The sequence below is a fragment of the Manacus candei genome, unplaced genomic scaffold (assembly GCF_025592945.1).
Source record: "Manacus candei isolate 608988 ecotype Guabito, Panama unplaced genomic scaffold, ASM2559294v1 h1tg000088l, whole genome shotgun sequence".
Classification (NCBI taxonomy): domain Eukaryota; kingdom Metazoa; phylum Chordata; class Aves; order Passeriformes; family Pipridae; genus Manacus; species Manacus candei.
In genome coordinates this window covers 8,459,878-8,481,992 of record NW_026138136.1, presented here as the reverse complement: position 1 = coordinate 8,481,992, position 22,115 = coordinate 8,459,878, and the positions used below count along the sequence as shown (strand labels likewise).

At 36.1% G+C, this 22,115-nt stretch overlaps 1 protein-coding gene across 3 annotated transcripts in view; it reads right to left on the bottom strand.

Moving 5' to 3' along the window:
• TMEM245 (transmembrane protein 245) overlaps positions 1 to 22,115 on the bottom strand; it is an 81,522-nt gene that overhangs the window by 35,667 nt on the left and 23,740 nt on the right. For 2 of the 3 annotated variants that reach the window (XM_051812634.1, XM_051812636.1), the window contains 6 exons: positions 19,073 to 19,096; positions 13,025 to 13,129; positions 11,639 to 11,721; positions 9,438 to 9,528; positions 8,535 to 8,633; positions 4,301 to 4,432 (listed from right to left, as the gene is read on the bottom strand). In XM_051812634.1, coding sequence (XP_051668594.1) covers positions 4,301 to 4,432; positions 8,535 to 8,633; positions 9,438 to 9,528; positions 11,639 to 11,721; positions 13,025 to 13,129; positions 19,073 to 19,096 — 534 coding nt within the window. The remainder of the gene's footprint in view (positions 1 to 4,300; positions 4,433 to 8,534; positions 8,634 to 9,437; positions 9,529 to 11,638; positions 11,722 to 13,024; positions 13,130 to 19,072; positions 19,097 to 22,115) is intronic. The other variant, XM_051812635.1, reaches the window with a different exon arrangement.

Here is a 22,115-nt window from a genome sequence, read left to right as displayed (position 1 = left end):
GGCCACTTTTAAACTGGTATACACCTTAAAGTGAAGTTTAAAAGATATTTCACCAAAAAAGTAATTTTCTAAGAACTTCAACTGAACAAGATTCTGGAAGTCAGGTAAAATGATGTACCTAACTTGATTATAGAGATCATTTTAACAGATGTATAAAGGGAATAAAATGGGACACAAAGAGGTATTAGGAAAAAACCTGTCCTTCTGTGTACTTTTAATTATTTTTCTGTTCAGAAAGATGTATTACCCTGACAACTCAAAAACGATAGCAAGAGAACAAGTCAATAAACCTTTAAGGTAAAAGACAAGCAATGGACATTGTGAAGAAAAATACAGTATGTACAAGACTAAAAGCTTCCTGCTCCAATTAAAAGCTGATTTCTAAATAAATGTTTACCCGTAAAGTTCTGGGTTAACGTTTCAGGGTTCAACAGTTGATTTTTGAAAAAACATCTTTGCTTGACCTTTATGTCAAACAGACAAAACACCAACAGAAAAAAGACTATCCTTCAGCATAATTTCTTTGATTTTCCGATCGTAAAGAAATTAACTCCTTCTCTAAAAACAGACACCAGGCCGAATTTTACCTACCCTGAAAAGAAGCAACACTCATTACGAGGAAGAAAGACTAAATCTCTAAACACTTACCTTAGTAGAAAAAAAAAAACCCAAGCAACAAACATGCTATTTGATATATTATTGAAAAATGGACTCAATTAGCTATAAACTTAGGACAATATTCAAGAAATTATCAGGGCCAGAGAAAATAGTAGGATATGTAGTAACTCAGTGAAATATTTGAGAAACTGACTTGACTTAAAACACACAGATCAGTCATGCTAGAGGCACAGAAAGAGAAACCTAACTAAGCTGAAGCCCACTGTGTACATCGTAATGGAAGGTCTTCTGTCTTCCTGTCTGAGAAATCTCTGAGTGAGATACCACCTGCTGGTGGAATGATGAATATTCTTGTGCAAGAAACCAAAGGATCAATTTAAGGAGACATTAGCAATGTCTCATATACCATCAAGGGAGCTCTGAGTCATCATTCACAGATTTAGCCAGCAGCGATTTACTTTTTCAATGCTACAAGCATTCAACAAATGGAGGAAAAGAGTATAAATGGAAAAGTAGGTGAGTGGGGAAAGAATGACGCTTTTTTATTTTTCAGAAATTACATCTTAATAGTCCAGTTATATACCATATATTTCATTCATGTGATAAACTACCTCAGGTTAGAGCATGGAGTGCAAAATACAAGGAATAAGTGAGGATCCACTCTTGCCCTCTCCCCACTTCAGTAATCCATCACTGCATATACTGTTTTTTAACACTATTGCTTATAATACTGGAAAAGGGCAGCAGTGCTGCTTACACCAAAGCTTTTAGGGAAAAAAGCAAACTGATGACTTGGAAAAGCTTATCTTCAGATTAAATGAAGAATTCAGGCAATTTATATGTTTATATAGTAAATGATTTTAAAATAATTAAGGTCTGTCTACATCCAACTAGCACTAAGCATAACTGCTATAATGAACAGCGCATTTTAAGGGGGGTACATAAGTCTTTCAAGCTTTACCTGATATTCATAGTTTAAATTCTGAATCCATGCATGTTGTTACAAATAAAATGAACATGAGTAATTACCCAGTATAGCTACATCAGTTTAATTACATGCTTTTAACTCTAAAATGAAAGTTTCTGCCACAGGAAAAGCCTTAAGTGAAACACTTGCATCTGTCTTCCTTTAACGTTTTTCTTACAGCAAATGCTCCTTCCCTTATTAAAGAGGAAGAACACTTCCGTGACTTCTACCAATGGAAAAGAGCTTATTTGCTTGTGGTTGTAACATGACACTGTCAAATAGTTATATTTTCAGAGAATGCTGTCATCTGTACTATTCTGGGTTAGCAAGACAGTTACTTTTTGGTAAACTCAATCTATGTATAAGTTTTTATTACATGGAAGAAGTGTAATCTCATTTATAAATACTCATTTATTCTTTTCCAAAGATGGAGGAAATCTCACGACAGCTGCATATCCACTTCTTTACAGCTATCTCATTGTCTTTAAATTATCTGTACGTTAAAAAACTGTCAAAGCAGTTTTGGGAATGTACTGTGTCTTTCTATATTTTTAAGAATGCAGGTTAGCATTGATTTGAAGTGTCCAGATGCAGAAACATCCTACAGTTTGAATTATAGCTAACCTGTTTAAACACTACTCTTAACCACACTTCCCTCATAAACAACACACTCAAGGAAAAAAAAAAAAAAGAACAGTTTGAGTTGGAAGGGACCTTAAAGATCATCTAGTTCCAATCTCACTGCCATGGGCAGGGACACCTTCTATTAGACCAGGCTGCTCAACGCCCCATCCAACCTGGTCTAAATCCCACACAAAGTCCCACAAAACATGAAAAAAAAGTAAGCAAATGAACAAAAAACACAAACCAAACATAAAAAATCTACCCTCAAGAAAAAACAAATCCCTCAAAACAACCCCCCTCAAAAGCACTCACATAATTTAAAGTATTGGCCCTTCCTAATTCAGTATGTCATTCTAATAACCCATTGTTCCTCTTCAAAATACCAAGAGAAAGATTTTCATGCTCCGATAGAAAATATAAATCCTGAATGCAGTAAGGTTCCATTGTATCCTAGGGCAGGTAAGAAACTTGTTTAGAAACACTTGACTTAAATCAAAACTATTCTTATTTTCATCGTCTCCAAGTTTTAAAGACCTGAACAATCACAGAAATCAGATTTTCACTGATTTTAAATTGAAATATTTATGCAATGCACTGCAGATGAGCAAGCCAGCAAAGAAAATGCTGCCCAGTAAGGATGTGAAATCAGGATTTAGAGCTATATACTGTGTTGACTTGTTTACAGTCTGTCCTTAAGGACAGGATCGTATGGAGAAAAAAGACAGGTGTTTCCCCACAGCTGATGAGTAATGAGTTCATGGAAATAAACAGGAAAGCAAGTCAATTGCTGACACTTTTTTTTTGTGAACTTTGAAACCAGATTTTAGAAGTAAAACAAGTATGTTAGCTAGATGAATATTTTAGTAATAATGTGTTTCATTCTTAAATTCTCTTTACTCCTTTTCACACATTTCTCTGGCCCATTTAGATTACTGAAGCACACTTTTCATCATGGATTTTGGGCACTGCACAGCAATCCTGCAAATGACACAGGTAGCACTTATGTAGTTTCTCCTGTCCCTCTTGCCAGTTGCCTAGAAGGAAATTCCATATTGATTTTAAATCATGATGTGCTGTGCATTTTCATAACTCTGCCTCAAGCATGCATGGCCAACTTTGAAAAAGTATTAAGCAAATTTCACTACTAACTGAAAAAAGGTTTATTGCAATAAAAAATTCCTCTCCATTTTTTCTCGTCTCACAGCTTCTACAACAGAAACTGTAGCAAATTAAGCAGCAGTTGAGAGGGGACAGAAAAAGCACACATCCCTACCAGTCTAAATGAGCAACTGTCTCAAGGTAAATACTCACTTTAATTGTATCCACAGAACTGTTGTGTTGCCACTTAGGTATAAATAATAGTCCTTCCTCCAAAATTAATGATATTTCTAGTTTGTGATAACAGTTTAAGTCAAAGAGATTGGGAATTGACTCTGTATATTAAGCATTTTGGACTCAACATAATTTTTTAGTGAAACACTTCAGTTTGGATTGCTTTCAATACTTTTTCTTTTTCCCCTTATAAGGCGAAAGGTCCAGTGCCTTAATTCAGGAATTCACACTGTGTAAAATATTAATTTCATTCTCTACAGAACTTTCATAAAAGAAGAAAGAAACAAGATGCTTTCAACCCCATGAATAATTTGAGGCAAAAAAAGTAAGACCAAAAATAATATACTTTCTTAGCTTTGTTTTGTTTTCACAAGCTCTTAGTCAATAGTTTCTTCAATTATAACCTAGACCACTTGGTTTCTTTTTTAAAATGACTACATAATATAAAGCACTGAAAACTAGCTTGGAGGTGACACAGGTGATGTTGCAGTAACAATCTGTCTCTGGAAGATGTCTGGGAAGCTGGTATCAATGAAGATCCTGAAATCACGAGAGTTTCTTCATCATAAACAGTTCTGTTTATTTTATGGTTATATCTAAAACAGGTTTACAATAATTTCTTAGGTTATTGTAAGTAACACTAACAGTGTTCCCCTAATTTTCCATGTTCTTGAATCCATAACCTTAGTGGTACTCCAAGGAGAAACTGCCATCAGCTAAAGTTAGACCAAGTTCGTAATAAGTGCAAAGAATACATACTGAGAGAAATGTTTCAATGTTATCATGAACAAATGATGCAACATCTTGCCAGTCCAGAATATCTCCAAGCCAGCTGTTTTGACGGTTTATGTGCCACTTGTGTCCTTTGTGTCTTCCAGAATGCGTCACATTCTGAAAAAGAGAGACAAAGATGTGATGACAACAGACAATCAAATAACTTGCAGATATGATAAAGCCAAAGGGCAATGTTTTAGACTAATGCTTTCCTAATGAGGAACAGTTCCAACATGCATCTAAATACCTAGTGCTGCTTTAACCATCATCCCCAAAAATGCCTGGAAGTACTCTGTACACTGAAAAAACTAATATCTGTCAGAAAAGTGTAGTTAATTATGCCATATAATTACATTTCTTTATATTGTACTCATTCACCTCTGTTACAAATTAACTTTACTGCAACTCTTAATGAAAGCACACAAGAAAGTGGTATTGATTTCAGGTACTGCCTACATAATTTACTGTTTGCAACATACAACCCATAAAGGAAAATGCAAGCAGAAGCCAAAACAAGTAGTTTTTCTCACTGTTAGTATCTGCTTCTCCACAGGCAATGTTCAGTCACACAAAACATAAAAGCTAAATTGGATGCATGAATGATTTCTTCTGACTACACACCTTTGTAACTGCAACACAACAAGACAATAGGACATGGCCATAACCACAACAGCTAATTCTTTAAATGGCTCCACCCTAATTATAAAGTTGCCTATTGTCCAATGAATCACACCTGATTACTATCTAGAATAAGACTATTTGTCTCAGTCTGGGACCATAATAAGTGTTTCAGAGGAAGATGTCAAAATTCTATGTAAGCAAGTTTAAGCAAACTCACTGACACCAACAGATCCAAGATCCTAATCTTTAACAGCAAGAGACTTCTCAAGTTCTTAACTCTGATTTTTATAATAAGCATCCCACTACTTCTGTTAAAATTTTCCAAACCTTTAGTCTTACCAGCCTGCATTCAAAATGACAGTACCTTTTTTGCCATACACAGCAAAGGAACGTTCCAAGCGAGGTTCCTGCACTGATTTATCTAAGAGCATTACATTTTCCACTTATTACCAATTCTTTCTAGATGCACGCAGTTACACTTTGTGATGCACAGTTACCAATGTTCTTTAACAATCCACAGCAACACAGAGATTTTTCTTCTGAGCTGGCAATTTATTTAGAGCACAAACATATGAGTAGTCAAAAATCTCCCTCCAATACGCCTTTTGTATCTGAAAAGTGTATGAAGACCTATTATCTGTTCAATTAGTTCTACTTTTAAAGACAGGTCTTTCCATTAACTAGCAGATTTAGATACCATTTTCAAATTTTGTAACATTATTATTCATACATATTTCAAATTCAATGTTATTCAGCACCTAAGGCCTTGTGTGTTGATAAGCAAGGTATCTGGAAGACATTCCTCCTCAACAAATGCACTAGATCTCAAGAATAAAACAAAACTCCACACCTGAATGGACTAGGAAGAGGAGATGCTTGTCCTTGATTGCAGAGTTATGCCATAATTGTCCAAAAGGTTTATTATTCTGTTACTCCTTTACTTCATTGGGTACAGAGATGTCACAGTTACTGATATTATCACAACATCACTAGAACCTTTTAAAATATATACCATTTGCTGCCTACTGATCTTTTTACAAATCATAGAATCAAACAGGTTGGAAGAGACCTCTGAGATCATCAAGTCCAACCCTTGATCCAACACCACTGGGGTTACTAGACCATGGCACTAAGTGCCACATCCAGTCTCATCTTAAAAACCTCTGGGGATGGTGAATCCACCACCTCCCTGGACAGCCCATTCCCATGTCTAATTACTCTCTCTGTAAAAAATTTCTTCTAAATATTCAACTTAAACCTCCCCTGGTGGACCTTAAGACCATGCCCTCTTGTCCTACTGCTGGTTGCCTGGGAGAAGAGATCACCCCACCTGGATACACCTCCTTTCAGGGAGCTGTAGAGAGTGATGAGGTCTCCCCTGAGCCTCCTCTTCTCCAGGCTGAACAACCCCAGCTCCCTCAGCCTCTCCTCACAGGACTTGTGCTCGAGTCCCTTCACCAGCCTTGTTGCTCTTCTCTGGACCTGCTCCAGCACCTCAATATCCTTCTTGAACTGAGGGGCCCAGAACTGGACACAGTACTCCAGGTGTGGGCTCACCAGTGCTGTGTACAGAGGAAGAATCACTTCTCCGGTCCTGCTGGCCACACTGTTCCTGATCCAGGCCAGGATGCCATTGGCCTTCTTGGCCACCTGGGCACACTGCTGGCTCATGTTCAGCTTCCTGTCAATCCAAACTCCCAGGTTCCTTTCTGCCTGGCTACTCTCCAGCCACTCTGTCTGCAGCCTGTAGTGCTGCATGGGATTGTTGTGGCCAAAGTGCAGGAATCAGCACTTGGCCTTGTTGAACCTCATCCTGTTGGAATCAGACCATCTCTCCAGCTTGTCCAGGTCCCTCTGAAGAGCGCTCCTGCCTTCCAGCAGATCAACACTCCCCCCCCAGTTAATGGTTGAATCCACATTTCATCGGCATTTCTTCCTCAGTTCTACAGCTTTCATGGAATAGTATCACCTGAGTTCTTCAGTCACCTACAGACTAGAGCAATGCTATGCACATCTCAAAATGAAGTCTAATTATTATGCCCCCACAACTGAAACAGTGAGGAGCTTGAAAGCTGTACTCAGGTACAGATATCCTACACACCACACTGTCACTTAGTTTACCAGTTTTCAGATACATCTAAGACCATGCAAGAGTATTACAATATTACAGAAGGAAATAGCCAGGTGGAAAGCACTCATGTGAGATGTTTTACATGTATCTGGGCTATGATAGAAGGAGTAATATTTAGGAGCAGACTCTGGAGCAGTTACCTGTGGCCCGTAGATAATTAGTTGCCTGCCAGTATGCCAATGGTAACATAGGGTGTCTAGTTTAGGGTGTCTAGTTTGTAAATGGTGGCCAGAGGAGGAACAGACTTCAAGATTGTAGGCAGCGAGCTCAGTGCATTCCTGAAGCTCTTTCTACCATTTTGACTGGTAGGAAACCTGTTTCTTACCCTACCAGAAGAGAATTTATAAGATAGAAGCCTCACAGTATTCCCTCAAGTAACAGTTGGAGAATAGAAATCCCACCACACAAACAAAGGCACACCCTGTGCTGTACTGCAGCAACAGAAGCGCTCCTACAGCACAGGCAGTGACACAGAGCCCTATGGAACAATGCAATGCTACGGACCATCTGACATACAGGTTGTATTAGTAAAAGCAACAGGTTGATCAGTATAATTGATAGCTGCATCCAAAGTAGGTGCTTTTCTTGGTCAATCATTTAACACTGAATACTCTCAAGTGCTTAAGGCCAGAAAAATCTACTGCAGATACAGTTTTACTTTTTCCTCGGTGGTCCCATACTCCTCAACAGTGTTGTGTTATCTCTCAACAGGTCCTTCTACAGCATTACCTTGTCAGAAACTGATTCTTTCCACTTTGACTACTATACTGAAACTGTTACTTCTTTTAATACAGAAATCTTCTTGGAACTTTAGAGGTACTTGAAAAATTACTGTATAAAGAGTTAATATATTATAATTGCAATTATTTAAATATACAGAAGTATTTCAGGGGTATAACTTTTGGATTTTAATACTTCCATTGCATCATGGTTAATGAATTGCTTTTTCCTTTAAAAGGTAAACAGCATTGCCAGAATAAAAATTATTTAACTCTTATGAACTTTTCAAGATCCATTGTACAGAATCCACTAAAAGATGGCTACAAAAATGCACTGTAAGAAACTTAATGAAGGGACAATTTCTTTCTCCCAATTTCAAATTAATGAAAGTTAAACAAATCACGCAGAATACCAGTTTTCTTTTCCTAACACCTCAACAACACAAAAATTCAACAGAAACCTCTAAACTATGAAATACCAAACACATTAAGTGAGAAAAGCCTAAATTAAATGGCATACATAAAAACACACTTTACTACTTAAGTGAATGACATAGCTGTGGCTGTATTTAAACTGTGACTGTAGAATGATCTTACACACTTGAAATTTTTTCCCAGCCTTTTATTATGACCTTTACTCAGCATCCAACTTTCTACTAATCTCTTTCTCAGAAATGCATACTTAGCATAATTATCTCAGAGTACTAAGTGATAGTTTTTATGAATACCATTTAAATAAGTTACCCACCTTCACAAACCAAGAGTGATAAAGTCTGTCCCAGAGCTCTAGCACTTGTTTTTCAATCACAGCGGTGTTATTCACTTTTTCTCCTAAAATCTTATGGAGCTAAAACATACAAAAAGCTTTTATTATACAGGCCAGAATAAAGCAGGCATCTACCGATGAACTCCAAGCTCTATGAATCACATAAGAGTGTTGGTAAAGGCATGGATCAAACCCAAATTATTAGAAAATATGAGTATCATTATGAAATACTTCAGACAACATGGTTCATAATATGAAGACTTTGTTAAAAAACATTCTGCTACATCAAGCTGACTTCTTTCTGCACTGAAAAACCAATGCTGTCTCTAAAATGCTTAATCCAAAATTCTTATTCACATCTTTGGGGTAAACATATCAAACAATTTGAGATGTGTGCTCGATATCAAAACATACATATAATCTTGACAAATTCTCCTGAAGAAAGTTATCTTAACTAAGTAAATTATGACTGAAAAAAACATCCAATCCACCACACCCAGCCCACATAGAAATTAGAACACAGGGGGAGGAGGAGGAGTGGTGGTGGCAATAACAAAAGCCTACATCGTCTATAATACGACAGGGTAAAGCCAGGTAAAAAAATATTACTCAGTTTTATTTGACGAATTTTCACTAGAAATTGTTAAAATGATGACAGATTCTTCAGCTCTTAAAAAAAAAATAATCCTCTGAGAGGAAAAGACTACTGAAATCACTCCCACTCTTCCTTCAAGACAAAAACCAGAGAGCAGAAAGATTTGTCAACCAGACGGTTAACCACAGAAAAGAACTACTGACAAATACATTTTTATTTCTTTCCACTTTTATGAAATACAAGAAATAAAAAAAAAAAAATTAAAAGGTGTTTTAAGAGCTCACTCCTACCTTATGTGTAATCCATTCTCGGCCATATTGGTACACGTTATTCGCTGCAGAATTGAGGGCCTTCTGAATTACCTGGGCTTCCGGGAGCCAGCTGGGGTTTTTTAAAGAAGAAAACCAAAGTTAACTGCTAAGTATTGTACCAATTTCATTACATCCAAAACACATTGCAAAATGATATTTTGAAATAACAACGTATCATGGTTAAATACATATAAACTTATTGCAACTAGAATATTTCCTTCTACATACCAAGAAACAGATTTTCTCATAAGCAAAGTACAACTAAATCTAGGGTAAGTCCTTGCATTTGAAATTCTCCAAGGTTCCTGAAACCTTAATTAAATTGGTATCTCAACTTTTTCAAGAGAGATCTGCTCTTCAATCTGTATGTGTGCTATTCACACTACATTCTTAGCAATTTTCCTGGTGTTCTAGTTGTCTGAAAATACTATGTGAAGCAGTCTCATCTAGCTGTAAAGACTACCTTCTGAATTACAAGAGGAACATAAATTGTTAACATAGTTGCCCTGAAAAAGCAATCAGTTGAAAACAGGTTTGGCACCAGTTATTTCGGAGTCCTCACCAAACTACCCACTCGTGAATTTCTTCAGGGATTCACATCACTTTGAATGACTAAGCAATGGACCCTACTGAGCTGCCAGCATTCCAACACTTGTGAATACAGGGCACACAATATCTGCTTTGACTTTATTTTTATATCTTGATTCAGTGACGCTTTTTGGAGCCCTTCCAAAACAAAACAACCCCACCGTTCAGGACATTTGTTCACCTGACTGAAGATCAACATGGAAGCTCTTCTGTCTGTATAATCCTTCAGAAATGTTCTGCATTGGAATTCCAAGACATTTCAGTCACTCAGCTCTAAATGTAATGTGAACATCAAGCTCTGAAAGCTGGTGAAGCTTGATGGATTTGGCAAGAGGTATAGTTACTCTTAATGAATTAAAATACCGTGGTTTGGGTGCTTCAAATTTAGATGCAAACACCAGAAGTAAAAATTTAAGCTAAAATTCTGCTAATTACTCAACTAATACTCCAGTATTTTCATTATGTGAATAAGCTTTTGACAGTCAAATTTCCATTTTCATTAGTCCCACTTACTTCCATCTTACGGCAAAACAGAAAGGCCAAACAAAGAAATGCCAGGAAGGAATAAAACACATTTTAAGTGCTTTCCATTCTCTTGATTGTGATTACTTAAGTAGTGTTAAAACACATATTACTACAGTGGTTATTAACTATATACTTTTAGGTTTGTTTTTGAAAAATCATTTTGCTCTTATACAGCATGCACTTTCTTTACATACTGTTAAACCGTCATCATTTTTGTTTAAAATGTGCCCTTGAAAAAAGTCAACCATTCTTGTCTGGGAGACAATTTTTTCTCCTGGTATCTCACCTTTACCCAATGTCTGTTTAGCTGCAGCAGAATGAAAGCCATCTGGAACATGCCCCCCTTAAAATCCCACCCGTCAATCTCACCTATTCCCCTCTCTGGTGTTTATGCAATCACTTCTTTGCTCACCAGTGTACTCTTGTTTTTCTCTAGATGCATTTCTCTCAAAATCTTTTCCCTCCCTTAGTATTTGCCTTGGCATTTACTGTAATCATTACACACACTAAACCTTACTGCATACTTCCCACTGCATACACTACACACATCTACTCTTAATAGGAACAGCCCTTCCCAACTGATTCATACCAAACTCTCCCCATCCACCATTCTTTCCACCCTTTAACTCTTCTTCAATTCACTCCAAAGACTCCTATTCCCTCAAAGGCATTCTGCCTCAAGCTCTCCACATCTCCACAGCTCTCATCTTGCAACCTTCCAGAGAGAGCATTCTTTGCCAGTACTTTTCTTCCACAGGCGAAAGGGAAAAAATATTGACCTCTTTAGTCTCTGCACCACAAGTTTCCTCTCCACAGCTGTAGTTAGAGAAGCTCATATAGCTGGTCCTTCTCCACCAAAATCCTCAAATGAGATATCACACTGACAGTCCTCCAGAGTAATGCATAAACATTCCTACTGCCTGAGAGTTCAGCTTTTACATCTGCCTGTAAGAGTCACCCCCATTTCTGTTCCCCTAGGGAATTTTTTAAATTAAAAACTATGCATAAGAGCACCTGGAAGTTTGTTCATCCACCCTATACTATTGGCTTAACTTCAGCATTCTTACTTTGCCCATTCTGGGTGACTGGCTACTGTCTCATTGATCAAGCTGCTTGTGACTTGAATCATGTGAACACTCTCTTGATGTACCTAAATTAAATATAGAGAGGAGAAATGTTATGTAATGCAAACTAGAACTTTTCCTACATTCAGAAAGACTTTGTTTTTTTCCCTTTTTATGGGGGGGTGGGGAAGAGGATGGCAGGTGAGGGGGTAGTGACCAGTTTGTACATTTAAAGAATAATTCTTCCAATGCAAACAACCCACTAAGGAGAATGACATGCCATTAACCCAAAAAAACTCAGACAATACAATAATCATTATGTTCTGACAATTTTTGTCACTAGTAATAGCAAATGGAAATTTAAACCTTATCACACCAGTGGAAAAAAAAAAATACAGTACAACAGTACTGTCAAGGGAAGTACTAAAATACAAAGCACAGTTTTAGATAAGCCTTTTTAAGCCATGAATCAAAGAAGTGTAAAAATTAATGAATGCTTAGCTCTAACATAACCAGCCACGCTATGAAGTGCCTGACCAAATTAATTCTTCAATAAGAATGATAAAAGACACCTTTTATAAATATCTTAATGGTCCTTTTATGAATATAAGGAAGCTTTAGGCAGGAATGTCTGCACAACTTTTAAAGCTTTCCATTTTAAGAACTCAACATTATATAAGTCTACATTTTGGAAAAAAGATATTGACATCAGAACCCATTGATTTTTGTTCCGTAACTGTATTCAAGTCAAACATTCAACCTCCATTGACTGTTTCAAGTATAAACACAGTTCTGTTAAGGAAAAATAAAGGAAAAAAAAGTACATGAGTGACCTCTTCTGGTAAGCAAAAAAAAACCCAACCACAAACAAAAAATCAGTCTCAAAGAACATCTGATCATGAATCTCAGCCCATTTAAGTCAAAACAGGATACCATGAGGTTATTACAGGCAATCACATAAAAAGATTGACAAATACACCTCAAGCATTTGGCAAATATGTTTCTGATGTAAGGTAATCAAAAAGGAAAAATTCTAAGTGGCTCTGCTGTTGGCAAGGAGAGTGTAACAGGATGCAAAACAAATTCGTTCCTGTAATATATAAGCTAGAAATTCTTTTACCAGAATAAATTTTGTATTTCCAAGTGTCTATATATTAGGCTTGTCATATAGGTAAATAAACACAGAAATATAAAGAAATATAAATACTGAGATTTTGCTATATTTTTGTATGTTTTATAGTCTTGGAATGGTGACAAGTTCAACTACGGAGCAATTAGTTACTAAATATTTAGATAAATTCTTTAAACTATACAATTCAGTATAAATATCAACAACCTCCATTAGCATTGAAAATAAGTTCTGTGATTACATTTGTTAGCACACTGTACCTTTGCAGTGAGGAGCAGGGCTAGCAGGAGGGTTCCTATGACTAGCAAAAATATTATAAAAATGCTGATTATTTTATCTAGCATTTTCTCCAACCACACGATCATCTGTGCAGAAAAAAATAAAAAAATTATGGCATATAAATCAATACTTAAGGAAAGCAATGCTATATGACTATACAACAGTATTGTTATTTTTATTTACAATCACAGTAAAAAATCAGGCTCTAATCAAACAGCATTTATGCCCAAGCTTGGAGATGAACAATTAACAAGCGATGTTAGCATGATTAAGGTCATGGTATGGCATGTGATTTTGCAAAAAAACATTTACACGTTACCACATGACACGGCAAGCTCTCTGCAAAGCAAGCAATAATTCAGCAGTTACTTACTAGACCTAAGGGAGCTAGCATTCATGTCAGCTAGAACCCAGAAATTTATCTTTGTTTCTTGTTCTTCAGCAACCTGGAAACTTACAGATACTGGCTGCACAGGACTTCAAAGTTATCAAGGCATACTGTAAAGTACAATCATAACTTCCAGATTTGGATAACTAAAAGTCATTTAAATGACAAATGAGGTATTTTTGCAAGTAATAAAATTTTTGGAGCTGCTCATCACCTTGTGAACTGAAACGGGATGGTGGGGTTTCTACATTATTGAATATCAGGCCAGTTATTCAGCACCCACTATTTCTATCCACTTCCAACTTCAAAAGGATGCTCAGCATTAAGCATGCATTAGCTAAACCTACTGATACAGGAAACAGGTGTGTATCTTGTTCTGAAAAGGCCCATTTTATACATGCCCACAAACAAATAGTGATACCACTTAAGATCAGAGACATTCTGACTGTGTTATTGAAAACAATAAAACTGCTCAGTCACGCAACTTTGCAGCGTGCTCTACAATAGTGGAAGCTGAGCTTCATCTCATACATAAACTGACTGTTTACTTAAAAGGTGTGAAAGCCCAAGCAAGTCCGATCAAATACATTTTTCTAGCTTCTATTGTTCATATTCCATCTGGTATTATTACAGGAAAAAGCAGCAGCAGCACAACTGTAAAATTTGTGCTTTAAGAGAACTGAGGTCAAAGTTAATGTGCAGTAGGTGAAAATACTTTCGAGTACAAGTTATTCAACGATTAAGTTGGTAACTTTTTAGTTAGAGATCTTAAAAAACTACTAATATGCATGTTGATGGTTTACATTAATTCTTTCTTCATTGTTTACCCTATCCCTACATGTGAAATTGGCCCTGGAACAACTAACTTCTACAGACTGCTGTGTGATGATTGAATTGGTTAATATTGAAGTTAGATCTACTATTTGAAAAAAGTAAGAATTTTTATTTTTTTTGTGTTCATCCTGTAGTAGCTGAGCAGTTAATGTACATCAAGCAATTATTTTTAAACTTCAAGTTTTTACAACCAGCTCCTTGTTTGACCTAAATTAACACAAGGATTATATTCAGCATTTGAGAACCGTTACTCAAAATGATGACAAAAACTAAAAGAATGCAAAATCACTTTAAAAGTAACAAGGTGTTGAGCCAGCAAGTTTTTGTAACAAAATCTGCACTACATTAAGAAAGGATCAGAGAACATGAAGGAATGTGCAAGATCTTTTGTCTTGGATATTTTTAACACTCTTCAGGCATTGCTGAAATATTTCAGCCATCAGAAATGTCTTGCCAGTGCTACCGCAGCTCTCTGAAAAACTTTGAGTAACCTCTACATGAGGCTGTTACCTCCTTGGAAACAAGACTGAAACAGGATTTGCTGCGCCCTTCCAAGCCTCACACACATCTATGGTTGTGCAAGATTATACAAGGGAAGCAAGAAATAAAAGTTCCTGCTTTAAAGGACATAAATCAAAAATACCACTGAAAAAAATATTAGATGGTCAGGGGATGGAAATTTTATAACATAGGTTTCAAAATGAAGCTGTTAAAAATTAAAGCTGCTCTTATTACTTTAGACAAAGTTCAAAATAATTTCTATTTACTTTCTAAGTTAGGGATAAAAGAAATCCAGAAGTCTTACATATAGCAGCTTAATCAGATTCACTGAATCCATGTAATTGGAAGTATTTCCAAAGAACCTTCAAAAAATGCTAGCCTCAATGATTGTGAGGGGTAATCTCAACAGAGCTGAGATCAGGATGAGGACTCTCTCTGAAATAGCACATGATGAACAAGGTATCTTTTCCTGACACTCTGTATTGTGGGTTCAAATATGCCTAGACTTCTATTAAGGTGCAGCTGAAGCACATGTAAAGCCTGAATTACCTTTAATTTAATTAGTAAAACTATGGCAGCACTGATGATGTACTACAACAGGTAGCAGCCTCAGTCATGCAAGCCCACCTTGTCTTTATTCATTTGGACAGGTAGCCCAAGCAAGAGAGATGAAAGCCAGCTTTGTTAAGGTACTGCAGTAACATCTCTCAACACAGTCTTAAGGAGATCCAAGTTGTATAACTGGTACAGACGTATCATTGGAGAAGACTGAATTGGACTGAGTATTGCAGAAGTAAAAGCAGATGCACAGCATTCACTTAGGGCTGTATTTACTCCTCTCTCTTTTTTTGTTTGTTTGGTTTGGTTTTTTCTTTTGTTTGCTTTTCAAACTCCCTTCCTTCCTCTACATTAATCCACAATGCTTCCTTAGTAAGCACTCACCTTTGCACACTCATGCTAAATAATGCATAGGTGCTATGTTACTGCAGGTAGGCTGCTCTGTTAAATCCCTTCGTGCTTGTACTTACCACTGAATCAGGTCTAGACTTCACTCTCACCCAAACCCTGCCAGACCTCCCTTTACATCCTTCCTGTAAACCATGGGCATGCACACAAAGACAAACATGTACTGACTAAACACTAGTCATTAGCCAGAGATCATGAAGTTTTTTATTCAGTTTCAAGCTTCTAAAGGTTAGTCAACAGCAGAAAGCTGATGCTGCCGCAACATCCAAAATTATGCAAAGGTAAAGGAAAGCCAGGCTGCTAAGCTACAGAAGGTCACACTTGTAAAACCAAACTGAAATGTTACTGATTTGTGATAGACTGTCCACAAAAAACCATCCTAAAACTATTGTGACAGTTTTGAAGGGAAAGGTCATCAACTTTTTTTTTTTTTTAAATTTAGCTCACTGTAAAAAAGTTCAAGATGAGTTGCATTCTATTAGAAAGCTTCTCAATAATTTGCAAGTTCTGCCTCTTTCAACTTTTGGGTGATGATACAAACTATATTGCACTAAGCTGTAACAGAACTACAGTCCATGCTTATCAGAAATCCTATCTAGACTGGTTCTCCATGTTATGCAGTATGATACATCATCTATGAATTAATATTTTCATGTTTCACACTGCATAGCCATCAGAGCAATAGTTTTTCTAGTATGCTTGATTTACTGCATTACTCACACAGTGAAGAAGACCTGGGCATCTACTTAATTTTCAATTACATCTACATAAAATTACCAACGAGGACTTTTATTTTTTTTTCTGTAAACGGCTCCACTATTTATGAGGATTGTTTTTACAAGGCATTTCTTAGATTTGTTATTTCTCATTTGTTCAGTTAATATTTGAGGATATCATCTCATTAATATCATCTGATGAGAACAAGGGGAAGCCTGTAAGCAGAACACATCCAAGGGTTATGCTGAAATGAGTCTGTTGAGTAGTTAACCTAGAAAAGGTAGGGAATAGTTTACATGGAGTCTCAAGTCTATTTACACCAGTGTCCCTCCAACAACAGTGGCAGAATTTAGCAATTCCTTCTAAAGAGTCCTGACATAGAAAATGTTATAAAGAAAAAATCATGCTAGCCCAACTGAACCTATTCTATATTTTGGGCTACACAGACCATGAACAGGAATTAACAAGGTTTGTCACCAGCAGTCACAATGAACCATTATTTCAAACTCTACCATAACCAGGTGATGTATTTGTAATTTCCTGCTGGATTATCAGAAATCTATCTAGGTGTTCTCTGAAGCACTTCCCTTCAAAGACAGGTAAAAAGGAGAAAGGCGCAAAAGAAATCAACCTTGTAACCGCATCCAGTGTTCTGTATTACAAATCCCCTCTTTTCTTTGCCTCTCGTAGTATACAACTTTTTTTTTTTTTAATTATTTAAAACCAAACAAACAAAACACCAAAACCCACCTACAGCAAAATGAACCCACACGATCCTGACACTGTTTGCACATTTTTTCATCTTGATCATAATATTATTACTGTATGTTCATGCACAAGAGTCAACACTGCATGTAACACTATAGGACTTTCAGGATTTCTACCTATGAAACTTTAAAGTAAACCAATAGTTTTCAAAAATAACTCCTAGGAACTAACAAATCCCAATCTGCTAAGAAACTATATCCATAGGGTTTTGCCAAATAATGTAAATCTTTAAATTTAAAATCCAGACATTTTAGAGTTTAAAGTAATTACACTGCAACCTATCAATTTTTTCAAACAAGGAAGCGACAAATTCAGAGCCAGAAAAAAAGTAGTTGAGACTAAACTTTCATCTGTGGCTCACTGAACTCAGCTTTCACTGAATTGTGCTAACAAACCAATACATAACAAAAAAAAAATTATGAAGGGTTATGGTTGCACATATTTACTAACCACGGGGCACTAACATAAGACAAACATTTCAAAGTTGGGAAATAAAAATGTAATTGTAAACCAGGAAAACTATAGTCAAGGACAAAAGAACATTCAAAAATTCCCCTCTTAGTGGACAATTATAACTAAATCATGAAGCAAGCAACTGTACCCTCTTGTTCAGAAACACAGAAAGCCTCCCAACATACAACCCTGGGTTCACTCATTAAATACTGAAGATCATATTTCCTAAATTCATTATAGCTGCATAGCCTACACACTAAATGCAGCATTATTCCCAATCTGCCACCCACTGCAGATACCAGCTGTGCAGTCCCATTTCCTTGTTTACAAAGACCTTTTATGGGTATTTTATCACATACTAGATTTTGACCTATAAAACTCTGAGCTCCTTCAGCCATGCACACGCTATAGGCATCTCTTCCCAGATCTATGCTTGTCTGAAGCAATGCCACTGCCCAAGTCCCAGAGAGATATTACTGCATTGAGTACCTGTCTAGATTTCAGTCACACATAGCACCAAATCAGTTTTTACTTCTCTTGGAATGACAGTTCCCCAAAGAACAATAGTTAAACCTAGTTGGCTAAGATGAACCATGGGAACTGGGGATGACAATTCCTAAAAAACATGTCACACATATTTGAAAGTCACACAAAAAGAAAAAAATATTTTAACTATACCAACTACTTTAATTTTTTTTAACATTTATTTTTTTATTTTATTTTTACTAGCCCTCACTTCCCTTCAGACTGTTGTTAGATTCAGCAGTTCTAAGGCCATGCAAAGTCTCATTTCACTCCCAGTATGCTCCATATCAGTAGGTATGTATTTATTCCTGGTACACTATGTACTACGCCTGTGTACACAGGCAAGTTTGACACTTCAAAAGTAAAAGATTTACAGCACTGACTGAAACCAGTCAATGCACTATTTGCAACAGCTTACACCCATAGCTTTACAACTGTGCTTCACACCCTCGCCACTCCCATGTTAGTTCACCGATGCTTTTTCTGAGGGAGAACAGCTCTACAGAGCAGGAGAGAACTGGTTTCATTATGTGTACAAGTGGGGACTAGGTGGAGATCAACTGTTCTTAATAAAAGTGCCACTAAATCAAACTGCTACTTGAAACGCTAATGCAATATTCTGCTGTACAAAATGTACATTTAACTATGTGCATTCAGTGGAGTAGAAGACAAGAGATCAGGTATATTTATATGACCTTCAGTAGCTTATATCAAGAGCTGGAAAAGAGGCATTTGAGAGAGAAATCTACAAGCAAGGCATGTTAAGAAGTGTTCATGCTGCAAAATAAAAATAATTAAAAAAATAAAAAAAAAAAAATCAAACTCCCCAAAACCACAGAATCCATTAGTTGGAATCACAATTTTTCTCTTTATTTACCTTCTTATTAAGCCAGTGCCACAGCTTGTCAGTGGCAGGGGGAGATGGAAGAAAAAGGGAAAAAAGACAACACAGTGGAAAATTACTGAAAAATGCAGTAATAGGGAAAAAAAGCAATGACAGGCAGGCAAAGTCATCCACAGAATGAAAATGAAATTGTTTTAGACACAAAGGCAAATTGTAATAGGAAGAAAAGATAGTAACTTCTAATGCAAGAGTCTAGGTATTACTATTAACATGCACTTCTGAAACGAGGAGGGATATAACAAATAGGAACAACTTCAATGATTTGAACAGAGCTATCAGAATAACCTGGGCAATTCCAGTTCAGTTATACTGAGCTACCATTTCAGATTCCAGAATAGGACTTGTAAAAGTACTTTGAGAAGGGTACTTTTAACAAAACACCAAAACTTAACATGAGATACTTGTTTATTGCATTAATACTCCCATTCAGGCAGTTTCCTATATATTTCAAAACACTCCTATTACATCAATTACTGTTAAACAAATTTTATATGTTTTTTTGGTACCACATTATATTAAAACATTCACATTCAATGGCACAACATCAAATACATAATTAATTCTGATATACATACAACAGCAAACTGTAGATGAAATAAACGTATGGATGTCATATAATTCTCCTTGCACTTTTCAATAGTGAACAGTTAATTTCTCCTTTTGCACTACCATTATTTTTTCCTTACTGATACTCATCCATATGCTCAAGTACACTCATTTTAGGACCTAGTTTATGTAGCACTACACTCTTAATTCTAACCATTAGTAATCAATTAGCAGTATAATCACAACAGTGAAAAGCTTTAACGTTGTTATTCATCTGTGCTAGAGGTTAAGATGAAGTATGCGAAGTTTGTTTCTTCCTGAAAACAAGATCATTGAATGCTCAGTAAATCTAGTGTGTTCACCAGTTGACACTAATTATATTATCTCCCAATGAAAACAAAAGGTAAAAATATTTCAAATATAAAAAAACCCTCACGTTAATTTAGTTAGAACAGAAGCGAGAAAAAGATTTACAGAAAAACATGAACATCAGGAAACATGAAACCAAAATATGCCCTAAAGCATCCACTTTTGCTAGCTTTTACTATTCATGGAAAGAATCACAGTAATAGAAAGCAATGACAAAGCTTCAAAAACCTCAAATTGACACTGTTGAATTTGTTTCTGTTTTACTTCTTCACCTGTGGAATAATTTATCAGTGAAAACAGGTAAAGCTGTTTACTGATTCAACAACATACTTTTACCTTTAACTTTACTTCTGCATATTAAATACTATCTATACATCTATACCACTATTATATATGGGGTTTAGTTTGGAAAAAACATAGCTCTCATGGTACTTCTCGGCTGTGCAACTCCATACGAATACAACAAAAGCTAGAGCTCTATCACCAGTTTAAGATTTTATCAGAATGTGAAAGGAAGTCTTTGGTATTTTTCTATAATTTCAGCCTTCTGGAATTGGATGATCTATACAATAACTAGGAAATAATACTATATGTTATAGTAAAATAACTAGGAAATAACACTATACGCTATAGTAAAAAAATAACTATTTTCTTATTAATATTTAAGACAATACCTGAGAAGCCCTACCTGCCCACTAGCTTACCAATACTGATGTTTAAGTAGTTCTACAGATGTAATCAATCTACATTTGAAAATAGGCTACACCTTAATTCTAATCTTGAAGTCATCCAAAAGTATTAAGACCATAGCCACTCTTCCAGTATTTTACTGGAAAACTATTTATCTACAATCTCATATGCCTATGAAAGTATTTCCTATAATAATATATGCACTGATAAAGATTCTGCTCATTTTCTGTGGTTGGCTTTACCTACATAGTAAACTTGGTACCAGAAGAAATAAACATTGATTTTACCCGAAGTCCAAACATCCTGAACAATCCATATATAAAATTCTAGTGAGCTACACCTAGAAAAAGCATATAACAACTACATGATTCACTCAAGTCCACCAGAAAGCCCATTCCAACTAGTAAAAGTGTAGTGCATGCAGCTGAGCTACTGTCTATGCTGCTGAACTCCCTCATAACTCTATAATCAAACTACAGTCACCATATTGAAAGACAAGTCTTCTTTAAAATAAAAAATTATCAGTAAACCAAATTATTAATTCTCAATTGTTGAGAAGAATATGCATGATACCATATCTATTAAATTTTAAGATGACTCATTAGATGACAACAGAAAACCCCCTACTCTTTCCTCCAGGAAGTCTCTCACAGCTGAACTGCCACATCTGTTGACTTCATGCGGTGAATGTACAATCAGGGACTAAAGAATACAGTAAGGACGTCCTATTTTCATAGTCCACATTTAAAGGAGGTGTGCACATACAGGCACAGACTGACCTCCTGTTTATAAGGAAAATGAAAAGCAATGCTCTACTTCCTTTTCTCTTGACCAGAATTTCTCTTCATTTCAAATTTGTCTGCATTTCTAAGACAACCAGGGGTAGATGAGCAGTTAGAAAGAAGAGAAGCAGTTCTTTTCCTGCTGCTTTTATTAAAAAAACAGACATAATTAGTAAATCTCAGATTTGTATGCATGTGCAGTACTCTCCCATTATTCACAATGGGTTATTTTCCAGACTATCTACACTAGCCTCCTAAACTTTGTTTGGGAGAAAAAGACATGCCACTCTGTCTTCCTCATCCTCCCTACATTTTATTCAAATATGGAGCTGTTTCCTAATTGGGTATACTATGTTTGCCAGACCAGGTAGTACCACTAAATATCTGCGTGAAACAAACCTTGTCAATGGTTTGTCGTACTTTGGTAAGGGCCTCAATATGTTCTGATGCTGAGATTCAGTTTCTAATTAAATAGCATACAAATAAAAAACAAACAAACCAAACAAAAACCCTAAGCAGCTTCACCTCCCATAAAAACAAAGTATAAATAAAATATTAAAAAGTTAAATATCTAACTGCAAAGGAAACAATCCATCAGTCTTGGTTTCTCACACAGATGCAGAAAAGGT